Source organism: Argopecten irradians, chromosome 7 (assembly GCF_041381155.1).
Source record: "Argopecten irradians isolate NY chromosome 7, Ai_NY, whole genome shotgun sequence".
NCBI classification, from domain to species: Eukaryota; Metazoa; Mollusca; class Bivalvia; order Pectinida; family Pectinidae; genus Argopecten; species Argopecten irradians.
The window spans coordinates 38,649,651-38,677,541 of NC_091140.1; the positions used below are offsets into that span (position 1 = coordinate 38,649,651).

At 35.6% G+C, this 27,891-nt stretch overlaps 1 protein-coding gene across 1 annotated transcript in view; it reads right to left on the reverse strand.

The window, feature by feature from the left end:
- LOC138328380 (protocadherin-15-like) overlaps positions 1 to 27,647 on the reverse strand; it is a 31,254-nt gene extending 3,607 nt beyond the window's left edge. The window contains exons 1-13 of the mRNA XM_069275166.1: positions 27,510 to 27,647; positions 17,848 to 17,925; positions 13,737 to 13,913; positions 12,806 to 12,887; positions 11,792 to 11,958; positions 8,336 to 8,497; positions 7,702 to 7,820; positions 7,097 to 7,259; positions 5,588 to 5,749; positions 3,970 to 4,107; positions 2,583 to 2,705; positions 1,816 to 2,007; positions 252 to 445 (exon numbers count right to left, since the gene is read on the reverse strand). Coding sequence (XP_069131267.1) covers positions 252 to 445; positions 1,816 to 2,007; positions 2,583 to 2,705; positions 3,970 to 4,107; positions 5,588 to 5,749; positions 7,097 to 7,259; positions 7,702 to 7,820; positions 8,336 to 8,497; positions 11,792 to 11,958; positions 12,806 to 12,887; positions 13,737 to 13,913; positions 17,848 to 17,925; positions 27,510 to 27,576 — 1,824 coding nt within the window. The 5' untranslated portion in view covers positions 27,577 to 27,647. The remainder of the gene's footprint in view (positions 1 to 251; positions 446 to 1,815; positions 2,008 to 2,582; positions 2,706 to 3,969; positions 4,108 to 5,587; positions 5,750 to 7,096; positions 7,260 to 7,701; positions 7,821 to 8,335; positions 8,498 to 11,791; positions 11,959 to 12,805; positions 12,888 to 13,736; positions 13,914 to 17,847; positions 17,926 to 27,509) is intronic.
- Between the last annotated feature and the right edge of the window lie 244 nt (positions 27,648 to 27,891).

Below are 27,891 nucleotides of genomic sequence, written 5' to 3' on the forward strand. Positions count from 1 at the left end.
CTTACTACCATTTGACATTTATCATAAAAATACATAGGTGAAAGTGTAAAACAACTAAGTCAAAAAGTATTACGTTGTAAATATGTTGTACGCGTAGTAGCATATTTGCATTAGTGATTTTGGACGGAGAAAGGGCACAGCAAAGACATTGCATTGTTGGCATTTGCATACGCGCCAATTAGCTTTTGATACCACCGTGCTCCTTGACGATGTCACATCATTATCAACGATTATGTGTATAGCATTCTTACGTTTCCCTCGTTTCCAGTGACGTAGTAGGTAGCTGATCCAAAAGTTGGAGATTCGTTGACATTCGCCACGGATACAGAAACTGACTGAGTGTCCGTCACTTGTCCATCTGTAACGCTAATATCCACTGTAAACGTCGTCGCTGTCAGAGCCTCGTAGTCGATCTGGGTCGATGATGAGGTATGTAAAAGTCCCGCTGAAATAAGAAAATATGACATAAGCAATAAAGTTATATACATATGTATAGAAGTTGATTAGTTTCTATAAACATATTAGGTTATCTTGAATCCTAAAAGCTTCAGTGAATTGCACAGAGAGGAATTGGATATATTAAAAAATTAAAAAAAAAATAATAAAAAGATGATGCAACATGTTACGACATACATCTGTATTTTACAATGTTATTCAACTAATTTAGAAATGTACAACTCTATCTTGCAAAAGAGAATTATTGTTCTACCATAATTTGGTTTACAAAACATTTCCATTTGTGAGCTTAAAATTCTATTTTATTTTATTTCCTGCGTAGAAATCACTACACTTGTTGGATCATTTGGTCCTGATATGTATTTATTGTTCTATTGTGGTCATTTTCTTCTTCGGTTGAAAAATGTTATGACAATTTGGCATTTTTTAGTGAAATTCGAGATGGCAGCCATCTTGATGATCTCATAAACGGAAGTTCATCCCAACATAAGCAATGTTAAGATTTTGATTTGTGATCAGTGGGTCATAAGGGTTCAGAAAAAATGTAGTGTTGTTTTTTTTTGTTCTTTTTTTTGTTTTTTGTTTGTTTTTCGTAATGTCTAATGTCATGTAGTTCATAATGTAAGTGTGCCATACATATATGTATTTTTGAGGTTCCCAATTGACTGTACCTAGCGTCTCTTGTACACATACATGTAGGCAGTTATACGTTATATTAATTGATGCTATCTACATATGTTACAGACTTGTCTGATTCTTTTTCAGTGCTCAGTTCTATGTCACTAAAATTTTAAAAATTGTGATATAAAAATCAAAGAATATGTGACATAGCATATATATAAATGATTACATGTATGAATAAAAGAGAAACCCTCTCACTTATTTAAAATTTGTATATATATTTGTGCTCAACTTTATGCCACAAGAATTAAAAAAAAATATCATGTCATAATTAACAAATAGGTGACATAACATCAATAATATAAATGATTACATGTACGAATACAAGAGAAACCCTTTCACTTAATTTAAAGTTATATACTAGTATCTATATTTGTATTTGTATGAATGGGTTTGGAGAATGAATGGAGCAAATCAAATGTGATGAATGAAAGCGATCGAGTAAAAGGAGTGAAAGAGACCTCCTGTGAGAGGCTATACGTTGTAAGAGGGATGAACCCAGGGTCCCAACCATGGCATCCCTCTAATTTGCTGGGGAATAAAATCAATTTTGAAACCTTAAAAAGAGAAAAAAAGGTTCGGAGGTTTGGTGGCTGCATGTGGGACCATCCTAGCACATAGCCTATACTTCATAACTGCATAAGATGAACGTGAAGAAGCTAACGATTATATACATACTGGACGTATCAACCGTAAATATCGTAGAGCCCTCTACCGGAGTGAATACCGAGCTGTATGTCAGGGTCTGAGTGGAAGTATCTGGATCGACCGTCCGCACTTGGTAGACTGCATTATTTAGTCCTACAGTCTCTAGCACAGACAAGGTGAAGGTCAGAGGCAAGTTTTGTATAACCGGGGCAGTATTTATACCTAGTGGAAAGTTAAAATGAACCCAGTATTATTATACCTTTTCATTAAAAAAACACACAATCGTTAAACGAAGAGATCTTACGAATTAAAACACGAAAATAAATGTACCTGGGCGCGGCACCATAACACTATTCTCAGACATATTTGTTACTGAAATGTATGATTATACATAGACTTGAGTAAAATATCTGTCTGAGAAAGTTTTATGGTGCTGAGACGTGGTCTTTATGAATGATAGAATTCTTGACTGTTTTCTACCAGCAAGACGAATAACTGAAATATAGGTACGCATCGAGGAATAAACGTCAAAATTAGCCTTTCGGCTGCTGATACAAACAAAACATAAAGTATCAATGGTTGAAGTTGATTATTTTTTTCTGCGTTTAAAAGTAAAAACAATTCATTTAAAACCAAAACGAAATAGATGATAAACACATTTAAATACATTGCATAAATAAGTGCAAATCCGTCGAATGATTAGTAATACGGCAGACATAATAAATATGTTGCTTCACAATTGTAACTTTATTGCCAATCTAAAACTTTATTCAATAGGAGCTTTATTTTCTTTTTACCTGTGATTATGATGGTCAGTGACCGAGGTCCCACCGTAGAGTGACCATCACTGATACTGACCAGTATATCATAACCGACTGTGGTCAAGGAGTCAAGGTTGGTGTTTGTTTGGATCTCACCTGCTACAGGAACAAGAGAAACATACATTTAAAACATCGTGTAATCATTTGGTTTAGATTTTCCGGTTCGGGCATTACAGACTACGTGTTTTCATTTAAATTTACTACCACAAGGCTTTTACTTTGACAATACACAGACCTGAAGTTATCGATCGCTGATAACTCCAAGCGTGAAACCGACATTATGTTTTAGGTGTGTTTAAGCTAGGTCTTGATTTCCAGCATATTTTATGTGATATGCAATATTGAGTTAGAGAATGAACAGTGTCGTTTTTAATCTATCAAATGTCACAAGAGATGGCGACAATTGAAAAATGGTCAATAGATTTAAAGTGTTTTTTCTTCAAAACGTGCAACACCGTAAGTTTCTGATGACAAGTCATGAGTCATGATATAAAAATGATAATTGATCTAATGTTCTAAAACACACAAACAAATATAACACATCAATTTAAAAATAATCCTGTTTGAAATGAAATTAAACATGAAAATGCGTTTGTAGGATTATTTTGAATTATTAGTTTATTGGTACGACGCAAAGTGATTTTTCATTTCAACAAATTTTATTGACAAAGATGTTACAGGTCAAATGGATTAAATAACAGGCAAAGCCTATATAAATTCTCTCCAATGGTGGCAAAAGTAATAGTTTAAACTTACATCAATTATAGATTTTATATTTAAGTTTTGAAATGAAATTTTACAACAGATAAAGGGAGATAACTCTTTTGCATACTCCATTCACACAACACACATAATACAAATACAGCTATTATTTTAACACAAGAACATGGTATATTACTAATTAGACCAAATGTTACTCAGATATTGACAGACAATGACGCAAAGTGATGCTTCTCCTAATTGCTTATAATTATCAAAATGAATACGGGCATCATCAGTGTTAAGGTCCTTATTGGTCTCGTAGGCATTCTTCTAATATTCAATATGATTTGAATATCATAAACATTTACCTAATCTATAGGTTACCTGTAAACCGTTTCATGTTTTGATTATTATTAACAACTGTTGTACCTGATAAATACATAACGAAGAATATGTCATTTTATAGTACATTTTACACAACAACTTTATCTCCATATTATATTGAAAAAAAAAATCTTAAAAGTTAAATTTAATTTTGGTTACACATTATGTTAGCAGAAATTGAATCAATGGCTGTAAATCACAAGATAAGAAGGTATAATCAGAAATAATTTCTTGAAATATAAATATTTATTGGACTGTACTTTATAACTGAACTTACTATTCGTATCTAGAGTGAACGGACAGCTGACGACAGAGCACGTTGAGGAGAAGGTTATCCCGTCTCCCTCTGAGTCGGATGTGGATACCTGGAATACGCTTGTCCCACTGGCTGTCGAAGTGGAAATAGATTTGGAAGCTGCAAACAGAATAATGAAAACTAGCAAAACGCTTTGATTTTACCAACTTACCAAGTGTTAAAACAACAATTATTAGAAGTCTAGGTGAGGAAACGTTCTTGATTTAGTCTTATCCATTTTACTCCTTCATAATCTGAATATATCTTAACCCAAGACTTGCCTCTTTGATAAGTTGCTATCCTGGAGTTCATGGGACCTTTGCCCTTTATTTTGCTATCCTACTGAAGCATGCTGTCAATGATACTGAACACCACATCCCAACCTGTCATATTATACTGACCACGGGTAAACCAGTCAGTATCCCTTTTATAGACAATGATATGGAATCACTCAAGTTAAAGCCAAACTTGAGGCAGTGTGAGGCGAAACATTACGAAGAAACTCTCAAGTTATGAAGAAGAGAAAATATCCAGAATTAAGCTGATGTATATACAATTTTAGCTAATATATTATGGTTTTCTCCGATGTCATTACATTTTGAAGTTAATTAAGAATCACATGTACATTGTACCTGACCCGTCTATGCATATCTATGTCAAAAGAACATGTTTGAAGGATAAGTCGGATAAGTCAGCGAATTAGGGTTGGTTAAGTTATAGAGTTGATGCATGTATGTCGTCTTGTGAGATTGGTGAATGGGGGTGGAGTTTAAGGGAGGCTGTATATACTTAATCAGAAAAGTGATAAAAGTGGGCGGGGTTTAGGGAGGAGATATACACTTATTCCGGAGATTGGTGAAAGCGAGGAGGGTAGATATACCTATTCGGCAGTTTGCTGAAAATGGGAGGGTGTGCATGTTTTTTTCGGAATATTGGTGAAAGTGGACGGAATTTAAGGAAAAGTGTATTTTTCTTATTCGGGGGATTGATGAAAGAGAGGTATTAGGGTTGATACACTTACCCAGGAGGTTGGTGAAGGTGGGCGGGGTATTGGATAGGATGTACTTACCGGGGAGATTGGTGAAGGTGGGCGGGGTATTGGGGAGGATGTTCTCACCGGGGAGGTTGGTGAAGGTGGGCGGGGTATTGGGGAGGATGTACTTACCGGGGAGGTTGGTGAAGGTGGGCGGGGTATTGGAGAGGATGTACTCACCGGGGAGGTTGGTGAAGGTGGGCGGGGTATTGGGGAGGATGTACTTGGGGGGGTTGGGGAGGATGTACTCACCGGGGAGGTTGGTGAAGGTGGGCGGGGTATTGGGGGGGTGTACTTACCGGGGAGGTTGGTGAAGGTGGGCGGGGTATTGGGGGTGTACTTACCGGGGAGGTTGGTGAAGGTGGGCGGGTATTGGGGTGGGATTGGTGAAGTGGGCGGGGTATTGGGGGGGATGTACTTACCGGGGAGGTTGGTGAAGGTGGGCGGGGTATTGGAGAGGATGTACTCACCGGGGAGGTTGGTGAAGGTGGGCGGGGTATTGGGGGGGGGTGTACTTACCGGGGAGGTTGGTGAAGGTGGGCGGGGTATTGGGGAAGATGTACTCACCGGGGAGGTTGGTGAAGGTGGGCGGGGTATTGGGGAGGATGTATGCTATCACAGAGCTACTATCAGAATCTCCAGCCGAATCAGTACAGGTCACTGGTATTGTATATTTCTTCTGGGTACTGAACACAAAACCAGGGTTTGACTGTGAGTATATTCCATAAACTGTAATGTAAAGAAAGTAACGTTAATGTACTTGGCTGAATACTACTAAAAATGACATCATCAAACATCTGTTGGTAATTATACTTGGCTGAATTTGACATAAAGTGGTGCTAATAGAAACTCTATTTTAATGTGGTAAGATTGTTGACTGAAACTAGATAATCATGTGACCGATAAATCCCCGGTTTACATTTACAATTTCCGGTTGATGACTAACTGAACGAAACGAACAGCTTCTTTACAGTATGATGTCTTTTGGACACAGACAGTTTTTCTGTTTATATATATATAATTTTTTTCAGAAGTTTTTAATATGTAAAAGTTTCATTAGACATCAGCACACAAATCATTCATCCTCTTCATTCACTCATTCATCATCATCATCATCATCATACAAATACTCACTCAATATACACCGTCATTCAGAAATCATCATATCACACATTAGCAAATTATAATTGATTACCATTATCACACTCAGTAAACAGCATCACTATAGTTACATGTTACAGCTTTGCACACTAGCATCATCATTACCATGATCATTATCATTGTCACAGATGTCCTCACTACATGTATTTTAATATCATAATCAATGTTATCACATATATCCTCTTATATTTTTGTACAAGTTGACATGGGAAACTGTTTAACCTGTCATTGAGAACCATTTCTATAGGCGAGGACAACGTTTTTCTCTGCGATAATTAACCGATCTCCAGGCAGTAAGTAGTCACGCCTATCCGATGTTGTAGCACATGCCGCAGTGTACAATACAGAATGCACGTTCGGCACTCGAACGGTGCCGCAGTGTACAATACAGAATGCACGTTCGGCACTCGAACGGTGCCGCAGTGTACAATGCAGAATGCACGTTCGGCACTCGAACGGTGCCGCAGTGTACAATACAAAATGCACGTGCGGCACTCGGACGGTGCCTTAGTGTACAATACAGAATGCACGTTCGGCACTCGAACGGTGCCGTAGTGTACAATACAGAATGCACGTTCGGCACTCCAAACGCCGCAGTGTACAATACAGAATGCACGTTCGGCACTCGAACGGTGCCGTAGTGTACAATACAGAATGCACGTTCGGCACTCGAACGGTGCCGTAGTGTACAATACAAAATGCACGTGCGGCACTCGGACGGTGCCGTAGTGCACAATACAAAATTCACGTGCTGCACTCGGACGGTTGATTTGACAGCTGACGATTGCGTCAATATGACATTCAATTAGCAACGTCCTGACAAAGTCAATAAAATTGAACGCAGCAGATCCATCATACATTTTGAAGTTCACTTTCCAAAAGATTCGTTTTGAAAACTGTGAAATTTGTGCTCACCTAACGATGGTGTAAGTTTTGAGAGGAATTTGGCCTCGGTCTCTGTACACACGATCGTATCGGACGGTGAATTGTCACTTGTAGCAATACTGTGCTGTAGAGTCTCGGCTGTTATGTCTTCGTGTATATAGTAGCGGGCTGGCAGATTGGTGATGATTGGTTCCTGAATAAAATGTTGGATACCGGTTGTATATACTATAATCTAAAATTCCTAGGATTATTATTTTTTGTTTTTGTACACTATCGATAATACTCGATAAGACAATTTTGTAGAAAATACATTTTTATGAATATGAAGAAATACATTAATGCAGTATATACGCATGTAATTTAAAAGAAAAATGGTACTGTGGATTATCAATGCAATCGGAATTGGTTACATTCATTTTCTTAAAATACGACTTTTGAACATTTCAATAAGTATTCCTTTTCCAAAGCGTAGTTGTTTAGACTTGATTAGGGTTTCCGGCGAAGAAAATGTTTGATAGACTTACATCTTCTCATCTTCTTAGGCCTATCACATCAGAGGTAATGTTTTACATCCGAGAGTTCCGATTGTTTCCAATGATGTAATATAAATTTGAAAACAAATTGTTTGTACTTACGGAATTCGTGACTGTTATGGTGAGCGTGCCAGAGGCTGTGTTGCTACATGGATCACTGGTTTGGAAATTCAAGGTATAGGATCCCGCTGGGACACCATTCGTTTTCACTGTCACTTGCACTTATAAAACAATTTAGTACATATATCTTCATGACACTAACAATTCTGGGCTGTATACGGAGGAAATTGTGACAAAGAATTAGTAATTCAACTCAGTATTAACTATGTCAATATAGTCTTGAAGAGCTTATTCAACAAATATCATTTTAATTCCGATTAATTTATAAATATGTAAAAGGACAAAGATTAATTCATAAATATATATAAAGACAGAGAGTTTGTCGAATCTCACATTTAGATTTGAATTATCTCCCTCTTAATCTAATTTGTCTTCTACATCTTCCGAGCAACACAAATAATTCACGTGACTCATAATAAAAAAAAAACTTGTTCATCAATGCATCTTGCCTGCTTTATGGAAGCACAAAACTAGCTATGATTATCACAATAATCGTCCGCTCATATATTCATTCAAATTTGTAATACCTTATACAGGACCATTTATATCCTTAGGCCTACGTGTATTCGATTTATCTGATATTTATAAATATTTTCACACATGCTGATGTACGCACGGGTTGAAGTCGAGAAGTCGAAGTACGTGGATGTTGTCATGGTGGTTGTAAGGGTATCTCCGTCCGCGTCGTACACTCCGGCAGTATACAGGTAGTCACCAATACTGGACGAGTCCATCATCGTGATAGTCACCCCCATGTTAGTGAATGATGGATTAGACCCTAAGTAATCGGAAGTACATGTAAGGGTATTATTTCAATTTTGCATATTACAGAGTAACCTCCCTTGCGGCTACAGAATTATCTCCCTTGCGGCAAATGGTAAATAATCATAAAGGATAGGCTTAGCACAGGATGATTCTTCAGGGACATTCGAGTCTAAATTTTTGTCTTCTAAAACAACATTCCTGATTTTAAATGAAATACTAGTACACATTTTGCTAAAAATAGCTTAAAACAGTAAGTACTGTAGACGTAATGCATTACATGTCATAAGCTAATGAAGACAACATCACAAAACTAAATTGCACGTTTGATAATAAATATGTTTACACAATGGTGTTAAGTAAACAAAAAAGTAGTGTTAATAATAGCTTGTTGTAGATCACAAAATTGACGCTCTTTTTTAACAAATCCCATCTAAAATATTGACAATAATTGAAGAGACCTTATCAGTGGACCCGTGGTAATCCGGACATTGATAATCCGGAAAACCTTCAACTCGGATAAAAATATCGACGAATATATTTAATTACTGACTACATTTTCTGAATCCGTTGTAACATTGAAAATGGACCCCCGTTGAAAACTGACCTCGGGTCAATTTTCAACGTTGAAAAATGACCCAGAAAACCGTTGAAAACTGAACTTTCAGCGCACTTTTTACACCGACCCGTTGAAAATAGACCTCGTTGAAAGGTGACCCCATAAGAACTCGTTTTTATACAACAACACAACACGACACCACAACACCACGAAACCACACAGCATCACACAGCACAGCAACACACCAACAACACAACAACACTACACAACACAACACCACACAACAACACACCACGACACCATAACACCACGAAACCACACAGCATCACACAACACAGCAACACACCAGCAACACACCAACAAAACATCAACACTACACAACACAACGCCACACAACAACACATCACACCACACAACAAAACACAACAAAATAACACAACATCACACAACACAACACCACACAACATAACATCACACAACACAACAACGCATCACACTAAACACAATATCACACAACCACACAATACAAGACAACATTACACAACAACACGACACATCATCACAACAAAACATCACACAACACAACAACACACAACACAACCACACCACAACACACAACCACGCAACAACAATACAACAACATCCAACAACAACACAACAACACTCAACAACACTACACAACACAACATCACACAACACAACATTACGCAACACAACATAACACAACAGCACATCACACAACAACATAACACAAATACACATCACGCAACAACAACACAACACCACCCAACAACAACATATAACAAGTACGAAAGACAGGAATTCGTAATGACCCGGATTATCATGATGAAAGGCAAACGCGGCACGGGATGTGACTGAACATTTGAAAAGCAAAATGCTATTTGTGTGTAGACAAGGATTATACTTACGCCGACTAGATAAGAATAACCACTCATACGTTCTAAGCAAAACCCTCTATAACAAACAAAAATATGCGTTGGTGTCTCTTATTCCTCCTTTATCTCTTTAGTTATATACTTAATTTGTAACCTTTGTTTTGTTTTGATATAATAAAGTAAACATATATAGACATATTTAAGCTATCACGTGACAAAAAATCATTGTAATTATATATTTATTTGTTCGGAAAGGACGCCAGTAAGCTGTAATAACTTTTGTCCAATCCATTTGTGTTTTGTTACAATAAAATTGATTTAAACTAAACACACAACACCACAAAAAAACACACACACCCCACAACCCAACACAACATAACAACGAAACATCACACAACAACACATAACACAACACACAACACAACCACAACACACAACCACGCAACAACCATACAACACCACCCAAAAACAACACAATAACACACAAAAACACAACACACGACAACATCACACAACATAACACAACATAAAATCACACAACAAAACACCACACAACATCACAAAACAACAACACACAACACAGCCACACACACAACAACACACGACACAACAACAATACAACACCACCTAACAACACAACAATACCACACAGCACACAACACCCGACAACAACACAACATCAACAACATAACGCAACAGTACATCACAAAAACATCACGTAACAACACATTACACAAACACGGAACAACAACACCAACACAACACACAACAACACAACACAACACACAAAACATAGCCACACAGCACACAACAACACATAACACAACAACACACCAATGACACACAACACAATAAAATGACACAACCACACATAACAACACAACACAACTTACATCAACACAACACCACACAACATAACAACACAACATCACACAACAATAAAACAACACACAACAACACCACACAACAAACAACACACAACACAAAAACACACAACCACAAAACAACACAACAACACAACCATACGCAGAGCACAACATAACTGATCCATACGCAGATATATAATACATGCATTCTTGTATTGCAGGGAATAAATATATATTAACAATTACTGAATATCTGTCTGACAAACGTAAAATCTTCGAAAATATAATCATAAAAAATCATTAAGAAACAAATTAATAATATCTCATAATTATAGTTTTGTAACACTATCCACTGGTACTCGGAAGTGAACACCACAAAGTACAAACTTTGCATGCAGTTGATAACAACAATTCCTTTTTATTTTCTACGTTACCTCAGTGTTATGTAGCAATTCCTCAGTTTGAGAACAATTAATTTAACATTATCTACACGGACGAACAAAATGACTATAGAAAAAATGGAAGTTTTGTAGTGCCGTATTCTCCATAATAAACATACAAGCACCTAAAATATTTAAATGAGGTATTTGTTATGATGATAAGAATACCAAATTTCAATTCAAATCCAGGTGATTACGTAATTTAAATGCCAGCACAGAAGAGACAGTTATATATGTGAATGTACTAGGGTCATTTTTCAACAGACCATCCGTTGATAGTTTGCCAAGGTCATTTTTCAACGATCATTTTTCAACAGACCTGCCGTTGAAATTTGACCCTAGACACTGTCAATTTTCAACGGCAGGTTCAATTTTCAACGGCATTCGGGATCCGTTTTCAACGTTGAAAACTGACCCTAGGTCAATTTTCAACTGAGGTCCATTTTCAACGTTACACCGGCAGTCCGGAAACGATTCGAATGGTTTGCCATATATTAGAAACAAAAGTGTCCGGATTATCAAGGGTCAACAGTACTTGATTGTCCTTACCGGCGTTAACCTTTGCATTGAGTGCGTACTTCCGGTCATCATCAGTAGTGATGGATCCCCAGTTGTATGTATTTCCTACGCCTATGTTTCCCACCAACTCTGTTTCCTTAAAGTCCTTTCCGCTCCCTTCATTCTTATTGGAGATGATTGGACTCCCAGGATTGTATCTTGAAACAGGCGAATGTTTCCAAATTAGTGTTTTCATCAAGATTGATCTAGTGCAATTCAGATACGTTACATTTGACCACATGGCATTGAGAAAAATTGCTTTACCTGTGATATTAAAGTGAATAGTCGGGCAAAGAAAACCAGTCTTAATGCATTCATTGGCCTTCCAAAAGTTCTCACATATTAATACGACGGCCAAGTTCTGCTTACGTTTCCCAGTTCTGACCATTAAAGTAAAGGAAAGTTGAAAGCATTGAAAGCGAGGCTGCGTGTAAATGTAACCACGGACATAGTCAGCCGGGAGGACGTTTAAGGATTCCTATACTTTAAATTAATTTCTTCGTACGCAGACAGATTTTGGCGAGAGATTTCATTTTTCTATTTCATAAGAAATTATACTGGATACATTCACACCATTTTTACCGACTTTAGCCATCCTTGCCCGACTGTTCACTTTAAAAAAAAAAACAAAAAAAACAAAAAACAAAAAACGCTTCTACTTTAATAAGTTGAAGAAAAGCAATTATACAAAATTCATAATTATTGTTTAAAAAACAAATTGGGTCAATTTTGGTGATTTTTTTTTTTTTCATATTAGATCTCAACATTTCTAATTTTAGCAAACATATTTTTATCCTTTTTCATTTCATATTTTCATATTTTAGCAAAAAATTGTTATCCTTTTTTCATTTCATTTTTGCTTTGGTTGTATATGTTTTAAACTTTGCGTACCCTAGATCAATATATCAAAAATGACAGTACACATTATCGAGCTCTTGAAGGTCACCAAATCTATCTCATATATAGTCATTTATTTCACCATCGTGTAATTACCATTTTACTCACATTCCTAAATAGTCATCTTGTTGAACATTTATTCTCTGTCCAGCTGCGATGGATGCGATGTGTTCACCATTTACCATGCCCGCTGTATGTTACCAAATTAAATCATAAGGTTATCATATATATATATATATATTATTGAAGTGTTTTGTTTTAGCTCTTATTGTACATATTTTGGGAACTAGCTGACAAAAATACTTCAATGAAACTTTGTCAGATGAGTGCATTGTTTATTTTTCAGTTGGTAATATGTGATCTGCAATATCATCTGAGGCCTGCGCTGTTTAAAATGACGCACGTGTGCCAATGTCCGTGCCTTATATATATAGGATAATGATCAGTGATCGTAAGTGAATAGTAACCAAGCAGAGGAAAAGTGAAAATGGCTACACTTCCTTGGATACGGCACTGTCAATTACTACAGGGAGTATTTCAGAAACTATTTTTGAATCGAGTTTTGTTATATATGCTGTGTAAATCTCAAATGCATGCTTTTCAATTTGCATTGCCATATGAAGTTAAAGACTCTCCACCACTGACAAATGGTATTTCTTTTCTATCAAAAACAGGAGCAAATGTTTTAGTATTTTTTTCAGTTACAAAAGTTACTTAATTTACACCACTACCACAGTTGAAAAAAATGAGCTTCTTATTTTATTTCTATTTTAACATATTAAAAACAATAAATTGCGTCCGGAAAAAATCTCAATGGCGCTATGCCCTTTATGGAATGAAGTACGGATTGCGCATGCACCAACAATAAAATGAATGATTTTAATTGTATTTTTGTCTTAATGAGGCACTTATATACATGATTAAACGTCAGTTATTGTTCAAATGATGAGTAACAAGTATGCTATATCGGCGTTGATGTATCTTTAAACTAATTAGACCACTGTTAACTTAATATTGTAGCCATATATAGTATACTCACCTGTAACCGTAATGATGTTTTCTCCCACCAATGTAAAAACATTGGTATTGCCCACCTCCCTCCAGACTTGAAGGTGAACCTGGCCTGCATTCGTCTTAGCGTAGTACTCCCACTCGTAGATATTGCCACAGTCACAATCCACCTTATAGTCGTTGTTGATGATCAGCGTACTCGTACCTGAAATCCAAGCATCAAAACATTAGCAGGCGGGCGAGATGTAAGTACGACCTAGAGAGAGGTTACAGTTCGTAAATATCATCTACATTGAGATTTTGTCTAAAAGTAGTAATCATTGGACACATTTTCTGCGTTTGATAAGTTACATATCTTGATTCTGAATCGATTTCTACTTTAATAAGATTTTTGAAGAACAGACATCATTATAATGAATGCATATTTAATTATTATATTTACGTAATCCATGTAAAGATACTGAAATGTACTTATTTTAGTGATTGTTTTGATTTAGCGATTTTCACGCACTCTTGAGGGGCTAAGTCATGTAGAGCGGATATTTCAATTATTGAACGATTGGTCTCATCTATTTATCCACGCTAATTTATCATAATTTACAGTTTGTTTTGCTCTTGCGCTTAAATTTGACTTCATAAACATACCAATAAAACCGTCCAGGTCGATGTGTAAATATACAGTGTATGGTCCTATAACATACCTATTGTACCGCCCAGGTCGTGGTGTATATATACAGTGTATACAGTGTATGGTCCTATAACATATCTATAGTACCGTCCAGGTCGTGGTGTATATATATATATAGCGTATGGTCCTATAACATACCTATAGTACCGTCCAGTCCGTGGTGTATATATACAGTGTAGGGTCCTATAACATACCTATAGTACCGTCCAGGTCGTGGTGTATATATATACAGTGTATGGTCCTATACCATACCTATAGTACCGTCCAGGTCGTGGTGTATATATATACAGTGTATGGTACCATAACATACCTATAGTACCGTCCAGGTCGTGGAGTATATATACAGTGTATGGTCCTATAACATACCTATAGTACCGTCCAGGTCGTGGTGTATATATACAGTGTATGGTCCTATAACATACCTATAGTACCGTCCAGGTCGTGGTGTATATGTACAGTGTATGGTACTATATCATACCTATAGTACCGTCCAGGTCGTGGTGTATATATACAGTGTAGGGTCCTATAACATACCTATAGTACCGTCCAGGTCGTGGTGTATATATATACAGTGTATGGTCCTATAACATACCTATAGTACCGTCCAGGTCGTGGTGTATATATATACAGTGTATGGTACTATAACATACCTATAGTACCGTCCAGGTCGTGGTGTATATATACAGTGTATGGTCCTATAACATACCTATAGTACCGTCCAGGTCGTGGTGAATATATACAGTGTATGGTCCTATAACATACCTATAGTACCGTCCAGGTCGTGGTGTATATATACAGTGTATGGTCCTATAACATACCTATAGTACCGTCCAGGACGTGGTGTATATATACAGTGTATGGTCCTATAACATACCTATAGTACCGTCCAGGTCGTAGTGTATATATACAGTGTAGGTCCTATAACATACCTATAGTACCGTCCAGGTCGTGGTGTATATGTACAGTGTATGGTACTATATCATACCTATAGTACCGTCCAGGTCGTGGTGTATATATACAGTGTAGGGTCCTATAACATACCTATAGTACCGTCCAGGTCGTGGTGTATATGTACAGTGTATGGTACTATATCATACCTATAGTACCGTCAGGTTTATATACGTGATGTACTATAACATACCTATAGTACCGTAGGTCGTGGTGTACAGTGTATGTACTATACATACCTATAGTACCGTCCAGGTCGTGTGTATATATACAGTGTATGGTCCTATAACATACCTATAGTACCGTCCAGGTCGTGGTGTATATGTACAGTGTATGGTACTATATCATACCTATAGTACCGTCCAGGTCGTGGTGTATATATACAGTGTATGGTACTATAACATACCTATAGTACCGTCTAGGTCGTGGTGTATATATACAGTGTATGGTACTATAACATACCTATAGTACCGTCCAGGTCGTGGTGTATATATACAGTGTATGGTACCATAACATACCTATAGTACCGTCCAGGTAGTGGTGTATATGTACAGTGTATGGTACTATATCATACCTATAGTACCGTCCAGGTCGTGGTGTATATATACAGTGTATGGTCCTATAACATACCTATAGTACCGTCCAGGTCGTGGTGTATATATACAGTGTATGGTCCTATAACATACCTATAGTACCGTCCAGGTCGTGGTGTATATATACAGTGTATGGTCCTATAACATACCTATAGTACCGTCCAGGTCGTGGTGTATATATACAGTGTATGGTCCTATAACATACCTATAGTACCGTCCAGGTCGTGGTGTATATATACAGTGTATGGTCCTATATAACATACCTATAGTACCGTCCAGGTCGTGGTGTATATATACAGTGTATGGTCCTATAACATACCTATAGTACCGTCCAGGTCGTGGTGTATATATACAGTGTATGGTCCTATAACATACCTATAGTACCGTCCAGGTCGTGGTGTATATATACAGTGTATGGTCCTATAACATACCTATAGTACCGTCCAGGTCGTGGTGTATATATACAGTGTATGGTCCTATACATACCTATAGTACCGTCCAGGTCGTGGTGATATATACAGTGTATGGTCCTATAACATACCTATAGTACCGTCCAGGACGTGGTGTATATATATACAGTGTATGGTCCTATAACATACCTATAGTACCGTCCAGGTCGTGGTGTATATATACAGTGTATGGTCCTATAACATACCTATAGTACCGTCCAGGTCGTGGTGTATATATACAGTGTATGGTCCTATAACATACCTATAGTACCGTCCAGGTCGTGGTGTATATATACAGTGTATGGTCCTATAACATACCTATAGTACCGTCCAGGTCGTGGTGTATATATACAGTGTATGGTCCTATAACATACCTATAGTACCGTCCAGGTCGTGGTGTATATATACAGTGTATGGTCCTATATAACATACCTATAGTACCGTCCAGGTCGTGGTGTATATATACAGTGTATGGTCCTATAACATACCTATAGTACCGTCCAGGTCGTGGTGTATATATACAGTGTATGGTCCTATAACATACCTATAGTACCGTCCAGGTCGTGGTGTATATATACAGTGTATGGTCCTATAACATACCTATAGTACCGTCCAGGTCGTGGTGTATATATACAGTGTATGGTCCTATAACATACCTATAGTACCGTCCAGGTCGTGGTGTATATACAGTGTATGGTCCTATAACATACCTATAGTACCGTCCAGGTCGTGGTGTATATATACAGTGTATGGTCCTATATAACATACCTATAGTACCGTCCAGGACGTGGTGTATATATACAGTGTATGGTCCTATAACATACCTATAGTACCGTCCAGGACGTGGTGTATATATACAGTGTATGGTCCTATAACATACCTATAGTACCGTCCAGGACGTGGTGTATATATACAGTGTATGGTCCTATAACATACCTATAGTACCGTCAAGGTTGTGGTGTATATATACAATGTATGGTCCTATAACATACCTATAGTACCGTCCAGGTCGTGGTGTATATATACAGTGTATGGTCCTATATAACATACATATTGTACCGTCCAGGTCGGTGTGTATATATACAGTGTATGGTCCTATAACATACCTATAGTACCGTCAAGGTCGTGGTGTATATATACAATGTATGGTCCTATAACATACCTATAGTACCGTCCAGGTCGTGGTGTATATATACAGTGTATGGTCCTATATAACATACATATTGTACCGTCCAGGTCGGTGTGTAGATATACAGTGTATGGTCCTATAACATACCTATAGTACCGTCAAGGTCGTGGTGTATATATACAATGTATGGTCCTATAACATACATATTGTACCGTCCAGGTCGGTGTGTAGATATACAGTGTATGGTCCTATAACATACCTATAGTACCGTCCAGATCGTCGTCTTTATTTCTCGGATTATTTTCTCCAATGGTTCTGCCTCCACTGCATACCTATAGTACCGTCCAGATCGTCGTCTTTATTTCTCGGATTATTTTCTCCAATGGTTCTGCCTCCACTGCATGTCGCCCCTGTAAAAAAATAATTGTGTAATTACATATATGCTTGTTTGATTATATCATGGTCCAATGAACAGCCAGGATGACTTTTTTTTAAAAATAAGTATATTCGTTTTTCCAAGAATCGTTTATGAGACATTCCCCGGTTGAGGACAGCCATTTTTGTTTTACATTCCGACGACTCACCGACCCCTATATAAAGCGCGTGAATCGACACACGTGCGCTCATTCATGTACCTATACACCTAGCAGTCCACAGGTTATGTCACCTACAAATAGGTAAACAAAATCCTCACCTGTAAAACTATATGGGACTTTTTTAGCAAGAAAACATGTCAACTCCTCTAAGTTGTCATTTAGATGTTTCTCAAAATAAAATTCCAACGCAAGTGAATAGAAATCCAAAAATAATCCGTCCACATATCTCCACGTATATCATCGTACCCGACGCACTCAACTGACCATATACACGTGACTACATGTACGTACCTGACCCGAACGAGCGGCACACACGTGTCGTTGTACATGTACGTGTAAAATTTAGTGTATATTGAAGTGTTGTATTAGTTCGTATTGGACATATGTTGGGATATAGCTGACAACACATTCATCTATTACTTCAATGAAATATTGTCAGGTGAGTGCAGTGTTTATTTTCAATTTGACATTGTTATTTGCAATATCGGGGCATGTGTATCTGAGACAAGATATGTTTAGAATGATACACGTGTCCCGTGCTTTATATAGGGGGTTGGCCAGTGAAGGTTACTAAGCAGAGCAAAAGAAAAATGGCTGCCACTTCCTTAGATACCACACTGTCATAACTAGGGGATGTCTCAGAAACAATTTTTGAACAAAAATATTTCGTTAATATTTTTTTTTTTAAATTTCAACTGCATGTTTTTAACTTGCATTGTCAGCTTTAAGTCAAAAACTGACTTAAGTAAAAAAAAATTCATATAAGTTACATAAGGAGAAAAACTTAAGTTTTGACTTAAGTCTGCACTTAAGTTTCGAGAAATCCGGGCATGGAGCGATTTTCATTGGCTAAAAATTCATTGTGACGTCAGACAGAAACAATAAAATGACGTCAGGAAAAATGACGTAGCGTCAAGATTACGAGGACGGCGAGACAAAATGGTGGCCTTTGCTGGTTTTCGGAATACATTTTGACGTGAAATTCTTTGTTATTTTGAGTAACATGTATGTGATAAAAAGTATGTTAAATTTGTGCTCATTTCATATGAGATTTTATGAAACTCGTCTCGAAGTTTCCATTTTTGCTCGCCAAGGCTCGCAGAAATAAAAACTTCTTAGACTCGTTTCATATAATATCATATGAAATGAACACTCATGTAAGATCCTATAAATATCAATTATGGACCTTTGCTGAGGTCAGGTGAAAAGTATGAAAAGCGAATGACAATGTCTCCAACCATTCCCTGATTTGTCTGCGGCTGTAGCCTCGAGAGCTTGAATCTCTGTTAAACCCTAGAGTATGACAGATAGTACGCTTAACCTTTTGAACCCGAAGTAACAATTACGGTTACGTGACGTTATGTAACCGTGGTGTACATGCAGTTGACGGAACCATGATCATATAGCCATGAACAATCTTCTTTTCAGGCTATTTGCTCATCTTCGTGGGGGGAAAAGAATAATGTCTTTCTGTGAGCGTGTCATAACGGAATGACAACCCTCGGTTTAGACATTAATGTTTTACCCCCTCGGCCTGTCGATTTGTTAAAAAATGATCATTTTTAATAATATTTTACAACATTAAAGATGAACAAAAAGATGAAATTCCGAACATGTATTTATATGAGCTTTAAGAAAAGAACGGGGACCCATTTTTAAATGGCAAAACAGCCGACACAAAGATTGATTATAGAAGAACAGAAAGTCTACATGCAGCGAGAGATAAGACAAAATACAAGCTTAATAGTCTGAAGCAACACGGAAGAAAAAATTCACTTGGAATTATTTGACTAGAGAGGATAAATCATGAAAAGAATCCGGGAAGAATGTGTCGAGAAAATAGTGAGAATTTGAGAATTGTGACGGACAGATTAGATGTCAGTCTGGCTAAGACTTTTTCAGCATTAGACATAGAAACAGAACGTTCACACGTACTCTTTTAATATCTATGGCCCTAATCAAGATAGTCCAGACTTTTATTCTAAAATATCTGACGTTTTTGAAGACTTTCATTGTACTCATACTATCATTTGTGGCGATTTTAACCTTGTTTTGAAATCCGAACTCGATTATGACAACACATAAAAAAATATAGATAACCCAAAAAGAGACAAGGTTTTAGATATAATTGATAATTTTGGTTTTGTATATGTTTTAGAGAACGACATGAAAATTCCTTATCTGAATTATCTTTCTTTCAAAACATTTTAATTTACTAAACATGCTTATTCTGGCATTTTTCTTAGTCCTTTTTTATTGATTTACATGAATGCAATTTATACCGGAGTATTTTGTAGGTATGTGTGAGTAGGTGTACGAGTGCTTGGAAGACGGGTGCGTGTTCTTTTTCTATAGTTTCTTCTCAGTACACAATGCACGTAATGTAATGCAGGGACTTTATCAATTGTATAACTTATAAAATATGTATGTTAATAAATCTTGTATAAATAAATGGTGACACAAGCACGAGTTTGTACAAAAGAGCATGTCATTATGTTTGTTATTGTAATGCATATTGTGTGAATCAGATGGGTAAGTGTGTACTCTCTTAGTCAGGTGTTCACATGTACTTGTTTGGAAAAATGGATGTTTTTTAAATTCTTTCTATACTTGTTATTCAGTAGTTATACATTGTAATAGAGCAGAGTGACTGAGTCAATTCTTGCTGAAAATGGTGATACATGAACAAGTCAAATTAGTGGGCAGTTCTGTTTGTTTATGTAATACAGGCGTGAGTAGGTATGTATTTTCTAACAAAGGAATCGTAAATTTCATGTACATGTAAATATGAGTATGGGAGTAAACAAATTGTGAGTTTTGGTAATTTGTAAATTGCAATGATGAAAAACCTGAATAAAAAGAAAATTAAAACAAAGATAATAGCAAAAAATTGAATGAATCAAAACCTAACCACATACCAAATTACGATTTTTCTTTTTATGTATACTATAATGTAGCAAGCACGAAAACTAGATATGTAATTGTCGCATAATCCGTCTAGTATCCAGTGACAATGAACTAATTTAAGCATGATATGACACTATTGTAATATGGCCTGGAACGCTTTCCATTGGCTCATATAAAATGGATGTTCATTTCAGACCCTGTATTTATCATATAAAAAGCAATATACATGTAAGTGAGATTAACTAGATATAGTATGGTGCTTATCAATCAGTAATAACTGTCTTTTATCGATTATTGATCTAGTATCACGCTAAGGTCACACAAGAGCAGTTTATCATTAAATCAACATTTACATAAAATGAGCAAGATTTCTCCACTTAGTGATTGAAAAGGGGTATGTATGAATTTTACTATTTCAAAAGACGAGATATAAAAAGGCTCTGGTTATTATTACATCAAATATTTAAATTGAACCTAATTTTAACGCAAATTTAATTAGGATTTATTGACGAAAGTGACGGAATCGTATACAAAACTTGTACACATATATAATTATTGGAAAGAAATCGTGTAAATATTTACAGCAGCCCCTATGGGCGGTTTTTATCGATACAGGGTAAACCATATAATAGAAAGTAAATATTGCAAGTCATACGGATATAACTCAGTTGGGTGTCTTTTTGTTAACCTATTAAAACCTGACGTATAATTGAATATGACCATGCCATTTTTATCTTCAATTGACGTCACATATGTCAATGTTATGTATAAATCAGAAATGCCTGCTTTCTCAATGAACATCCATTTCCTACCGTAATGTTATGGTGGTCAAATAAAAATGTAGACATGTTTCAGGAAAGATATATATATATATATAAATATAATATTTTCTAATACAAATCACATCAACATGTACAGGCAAATGAAATGTACATGATACATGCATGTACTTACATAAATTAGTATTTGTAATACCACACTCCTTTAGCGGTTATTGTAATGGACAATAATTATTTTTTCTTTGTTTTCATACCAAATCCGGCTTTCTGATTGGCCAATATTTTTTTGCATACCACTTTGAAAAAAAAAATCCTAGAATGGCGCGAAACCCCGACGTTATCGTGACGTCACAATAGAGACATTGCGTTGCGTATTGATTCGAAAAAAAAGAATCCCTTGAAAAACCATTATAACGTTACATTTAAACATACTTCATTTTATCAAATAGAGTATAAAATTAATTATAAGTATTGATGTCACTATTTTTTAACTTTATCGGGGTATGAAAAAAACTACCTCGATAGAATTAATAAATAGTGACATCAATACTTAAATGTTGACACTGAGTGTCAGTATGAAATATCGGAGATATATTTTCGACATACATAGATGTACATTGTAAGAAGGGGCGAAAAAAAGTGAAATTGTCAAAGATCTGCGTAGAAAGGGGTGTACTAGTATCTTTTAACAAAGTTATGATGTTATTACCACTTAAAGTCACATGATATCCTCTTATAATAAAAACATATTTTTGATAATTATTTTTTATCTGTTAATTATATTTCTCGCAAATTTCACTCAACGAATTGTCATATGTATAATGATTCTGATCCATAGGCTTATCAAACAACCATTTGAGATGAAATATGAACCGCCATGTTTAATGCCCAAGACCGAGTCGCATCACCTGACCGACATCGGCGATATTCGGAACAGCTCGGCGCCTCCGAGTTTTTTTTTTTTTTGCTATACACGAGAAAAAGCCAATTGTATAGTGAATTATTGAAAAAATAATATAACTTCGCGAATATGAACTTTACAAATGTCGGTAAATATATGTAGAACATTTAAAATGTTGGTTATAGACCATTTAGCTATAAAGGCAAATAATTACCTTTAATTCAAAACCGTTCAAGCGCTATCGTACTTCATTTCTTATAACAAATGTTTTTAATTTATGTTTATTTAGAGTATTGTTATCGAATCTATATTGCAAACTCGGTACCAGCAAATTTAAAAAGGCAATAAAATGAAAGCAATAGGCTTTTTCAAAATTTTTAATTGTAATGGTTTCGACAACAAATGAGATGTATAAAATTTTAAGGTTGAATACAATTATAATAGCATTTGAAATCCGCTGTCCAGAATAAATGTCCTTCTAAATAGCCGAAATAGTCTAAACTCTTTATCGGACGCCCAACAATACTAATCAAAACTAATGAATTGTTGTATAATACAATAAATTCTATATGCGTACATGTAATTTATCGACGCCCTGATATTATTATACCCGATTCATAAAGACATGCGTTTAAATCAGAACTCTATACAGAGGTTACTGTGAAATAATTATAGTAATTACTTTTTATTATTTACATTCCCGGGGGTATGATACTTAGGGAGAGGGGTCCGCTCCATTTTACGTACGTACGATCCCGTCACGCACATCAAAGAATTTAAAATTCATTTTTGATTTTGGCCTTATAATGATATATACAAAGAAAATATAATTCATGAATATTTAACCTATATTGCCTTTAGGACATAACTCAGTAAACCATATCGTCTATAGGAACATTGCCAATGCGAAACCTTCCTTACAGACCCACTACCTTTCCGAAATGACTTTTAATTTTTAAAATTGGAATGTTAAACGAGATTGATAATTTTGTAGAGTCGCAAAAGTTATTAAATGTAGCTTACCATTAATACTTCACCTGTCATCACCTTGTGAACAATTAAATTTAAATAAATTAAATGTTAAATTTTATAACGCGGGTCGTATTATGTTTCCCTCCGTCGTACTAATTACCGAGCGTTTTGCGCCAATGGCAAAACAGCGAAATGAATCTTCACTGTAAACATAATTTACACAGGAAACCTTACATTTGTTTGGTATTGTAACCTCATCTTAGGCCATCGGTATATATTTCTATAAAACTGAATTATGTGTCAATTTGTTTGCATAGTGTCAATTTGTTTGCATAATATTTGTTTTATTACTTTGATATGAGTTTTATATAATTTTATAATAAATATGTCACCTTATGGTGGCCATTTTCAATTCATTTAACTCTTTGTTTTCTGTATGTGGAGTGTGCATAAATGCAAGCTATACGTATAGCTAATTTTATGTACTGACACATAAAGAAGTAATTGTGTACAATTTAAGTAGGAGTTATTCCCCTTTGCTTGACTGTCCCTTATTTGGGGTACCGTATGACGTCACCCTTTTGTAAAAGAATCTGATTGGCTAAGCCATCAGCCCTTCATCTAAGAAAAAATTTTCACGGGCGCCATATTGGCATACATTTTGTGCAACATTTTATTGATAATAACTCAACAAATTGCCAAAAACCCACCCTTTGTATACCCGCCCAATTTTTTATTATTTTAGTTCCTCTTTGAGATTTTTTCATATTTTTTGGCCCTGTTCTATCGAACCCCCACCTTAATATCAATATTGAGATGTTCTAGATTATGTTATGTTTCATAATCTTTTAACATAATTCTATAAAACTGAATTATGTGTCAATTTGTTTGCATAGTGTCAATTTGTTTGCATAATATTTGTTTTATTACTTTGATATGAGTTTTATATAATTTTATAATAAATATGTCACCTTATGGTGGCCATTTTCAATTCGGCCCTGTTCTATCGAACCCCCACCTTAATATCAATATTGAGATGTTCTAGATTATGTTATGTTTCATAATCTTTTAACATAATTCTATAAAACTGAATTATGTGTCAATTTGTTTGCATAGTGTCAATTTGTTTGCATAATATTTGTTTTATTACTTTGATATGAGTTTTATATAATTTTATAATAAATATGTCACCTTATGGTGGCCATTTTCAATTCATTTAACTCTTTGTTTTCTGTATGTGGAGTGTGCATAAATTTCCTTATGTTAATACTGCTTTTAAGTAACTTTATTTTTTGGCTCTGAAAGGTAGTGGGCCTTTAAATTAAAGAGATGAATGTTCAACTCATGGCCAAAATTGAGTCGGTGTCAGGGGAGACGTTAGGAACAAGAACGTCAATAGAAAATAAAACATTCCCAATTTTCAGTCGCGTTTTAATAATGTTTGAGCAAAATATGCTAGTTAGCTTTACAAAATCGACACAACAAAAAAACTGTAACACATGTTTACGTCCGTTTAATGGCGACATATCAACTTATATGCACGCCTCATCAATATCTATCAATAGACTTAATATTTATGAAATAAAGGATTAAAGTATTTTTATTATTAAGATTACTATTTGGCTAGGTATTTTGATCTTAACCATTTTTTGTAAATCCATACATTTGAGCCAAAATCGGGATTTCTTAAAGTTTGACTATGAAATTGAGGTTGATATTTTCATGACAATTTCGAACATCTTAATCACGAAAAGTGACATTTAAACACTACGCTATTTACACAGAAGGCTTATATCATTTACGTATCAATATAATATTAAAATCCATATCACTTGTCGAACTGTTCTCACATTTAATTATGCATTATCATTGTCCGATTTTATTAATATAAACAATACGTAATGTAATTGCTTCTCTGAATGTAAGACAAAGAAACGGCTTGAACATACAGTCATATAAATTTATAGAACATTAGCAATATATGTTTGCATACATTTGATTGTTCGATTGAACAGTAAAGAATCTACGATACGTTCTCTTTATATTTAGATAACAAGTTATTGTGATTCAAGTTAAGATATCTACAATTGAAATCTTAATAACATGATCTACGGCATATATGCAGCTTATGTGACTTCACCTTAAAAATAACTTTAAAAAATGATTTCACAAAGTGTTTGAAAACAAATGGACATGTCCTGAGAAATATTATAGACAAATAGAAATTTTGAGAGCATGGATGAATGCAAATTTCTTTAACAACAAATGTTGAAATGGCCATACGTTATTGGACAAATGGTCCAGTAAAGGTACTTGGAATTATATTCAGCCCAAAACCCCAGGATATGATGAAACTCAAATTATCTTTACTTAAAAAGATGATGAGGTGGAAGCCATTCTTAATAATTGGTCTAAATATAATTAACATTAGTACATCACGTGACAGAATACTGGATTCTGATTGGCTACACACATGGGTACTATTTGCAATAGTGCCCGGGCAAGCGGGCACTATTGAAGTGGCGCGAAATTGAACGTGAATGTATTGTGACGTCACCATTACATGACGTAATTATAACGTTGCGCTTCAACCAAGACGTCAAGATGGCGGACCGACTGTTGTGTGCGGGGATGGAAACAAAAATGATGCTTTTATACAAAGACAGATCACTCGTTGATCTTCTTTTAATCTTCATGAAGCTGAATCCCGGTTTATAGAAACAGGTTTCTGCGATAATTCATATGTTATATACCTTTAATGTAACATTGTAGCGTTGAAATGAAGATAGCGTTGCGAAGTGTCGCTTGACGTGCTTTTGATACGGTGATATTAGAACGGGTCTCATGTGAGGGTGATGTACTAAACCCATTATGGCCTGGTTGAGAGGGCACTATTGCCTCATAGTATTGTCTCGTGATGGGATAGTGCCCTCGCCTTCGGCTCGGGCACTATTCCATCCCTCGACAACACTATGAGGCAATAGTGCCCTCTCAACCAGGCCATAATAGATAATTAATTGGCAGAAGAGTGGTGGTCAATTCATTCGCTATTTCCAAATTGGTACATTAATTTATAAGCTTACCTTCTCCATGTAGCAAATATTTGTCCAGACTTAATAAAATAATCTTTGATTATCAATGTGGTACGCCAACCAACCGAATTTCTAGAAAATTAATTATTCATAACAGAGAGAATGGTGGTTTAAAAATGCTTCATTTAGAATCTTTTCTAAGTCTTTAAAAGTAAGCTTAATAAGAAGATTCATGAAAAATCCAGATTTTAATGAAATGAAATCGAACTACATTTGTCTAACACAGGTGACGAAGTTTTTAAATTGACGTCAAAAAGAACTTATAATTTTTTCTGGAAAGTGGTTTTTCTTATTCTTTCAGAGATCAAACATTTTTTCCGCCCATGCATATTTTGAAGGAACCATTATGGTTCAACTCGTTTTACTATTGATATAAATACAGTTTATTGGAGAGATCGGTATAACAGAGGTACTGTATAATGACTTTTCATGAAGTGTTGGATGAAGATGGGTGTTGTTTTTCTGATTCTAAATTTTGTTACTTTTATCAATTCTAACATCATTTTACTTTGTTTGAATGATTAAAGAAAACGATAATAGAAATAAAAACATCTTTAAAAGAAAATACAAACATTTTTACCACAAATGCTATCACGTAAAATGTGATACAAAGCCGGATGATAATATACACATTTGCACAACGAATTCATAAGGACAATGAATAGGGCATTTTCAAAAGCAAAAGGTTAATAGGATTGATAATATTTGCTACGTTTTTAATCAAAGTGAATTAATCAAAATGCATACCTTCTGCTAGTTGTCTTTGAAAAAGCGTCAGGATAAAAACGTACAGTACTGGCTTGGTAGGTATCATCTTTAGCAGCTGTTGACTGTCGTCAGTATTTATCAAATGTGGATGATTGATATCGTCATATACTGCTAAACATGGAGGTGAACGATCGTTTTAAAGCGTGTACGCCCGCACCGACCTGTGTATCATTGGCTATAATATCCTTATACAAATACATTAGCCATGGCATGAATATTCATTACATTTCCGGCAAGGCTCCACCTCTCATTTCTATGGTTCATTGTGTTATTTATTTATGTTTCATTATATAGTGTGTTCATTGTTGCGTCATTTAAAGAGGTGTAAAAAGGCCAATGTATGTTTGTCAACATAGTGCAT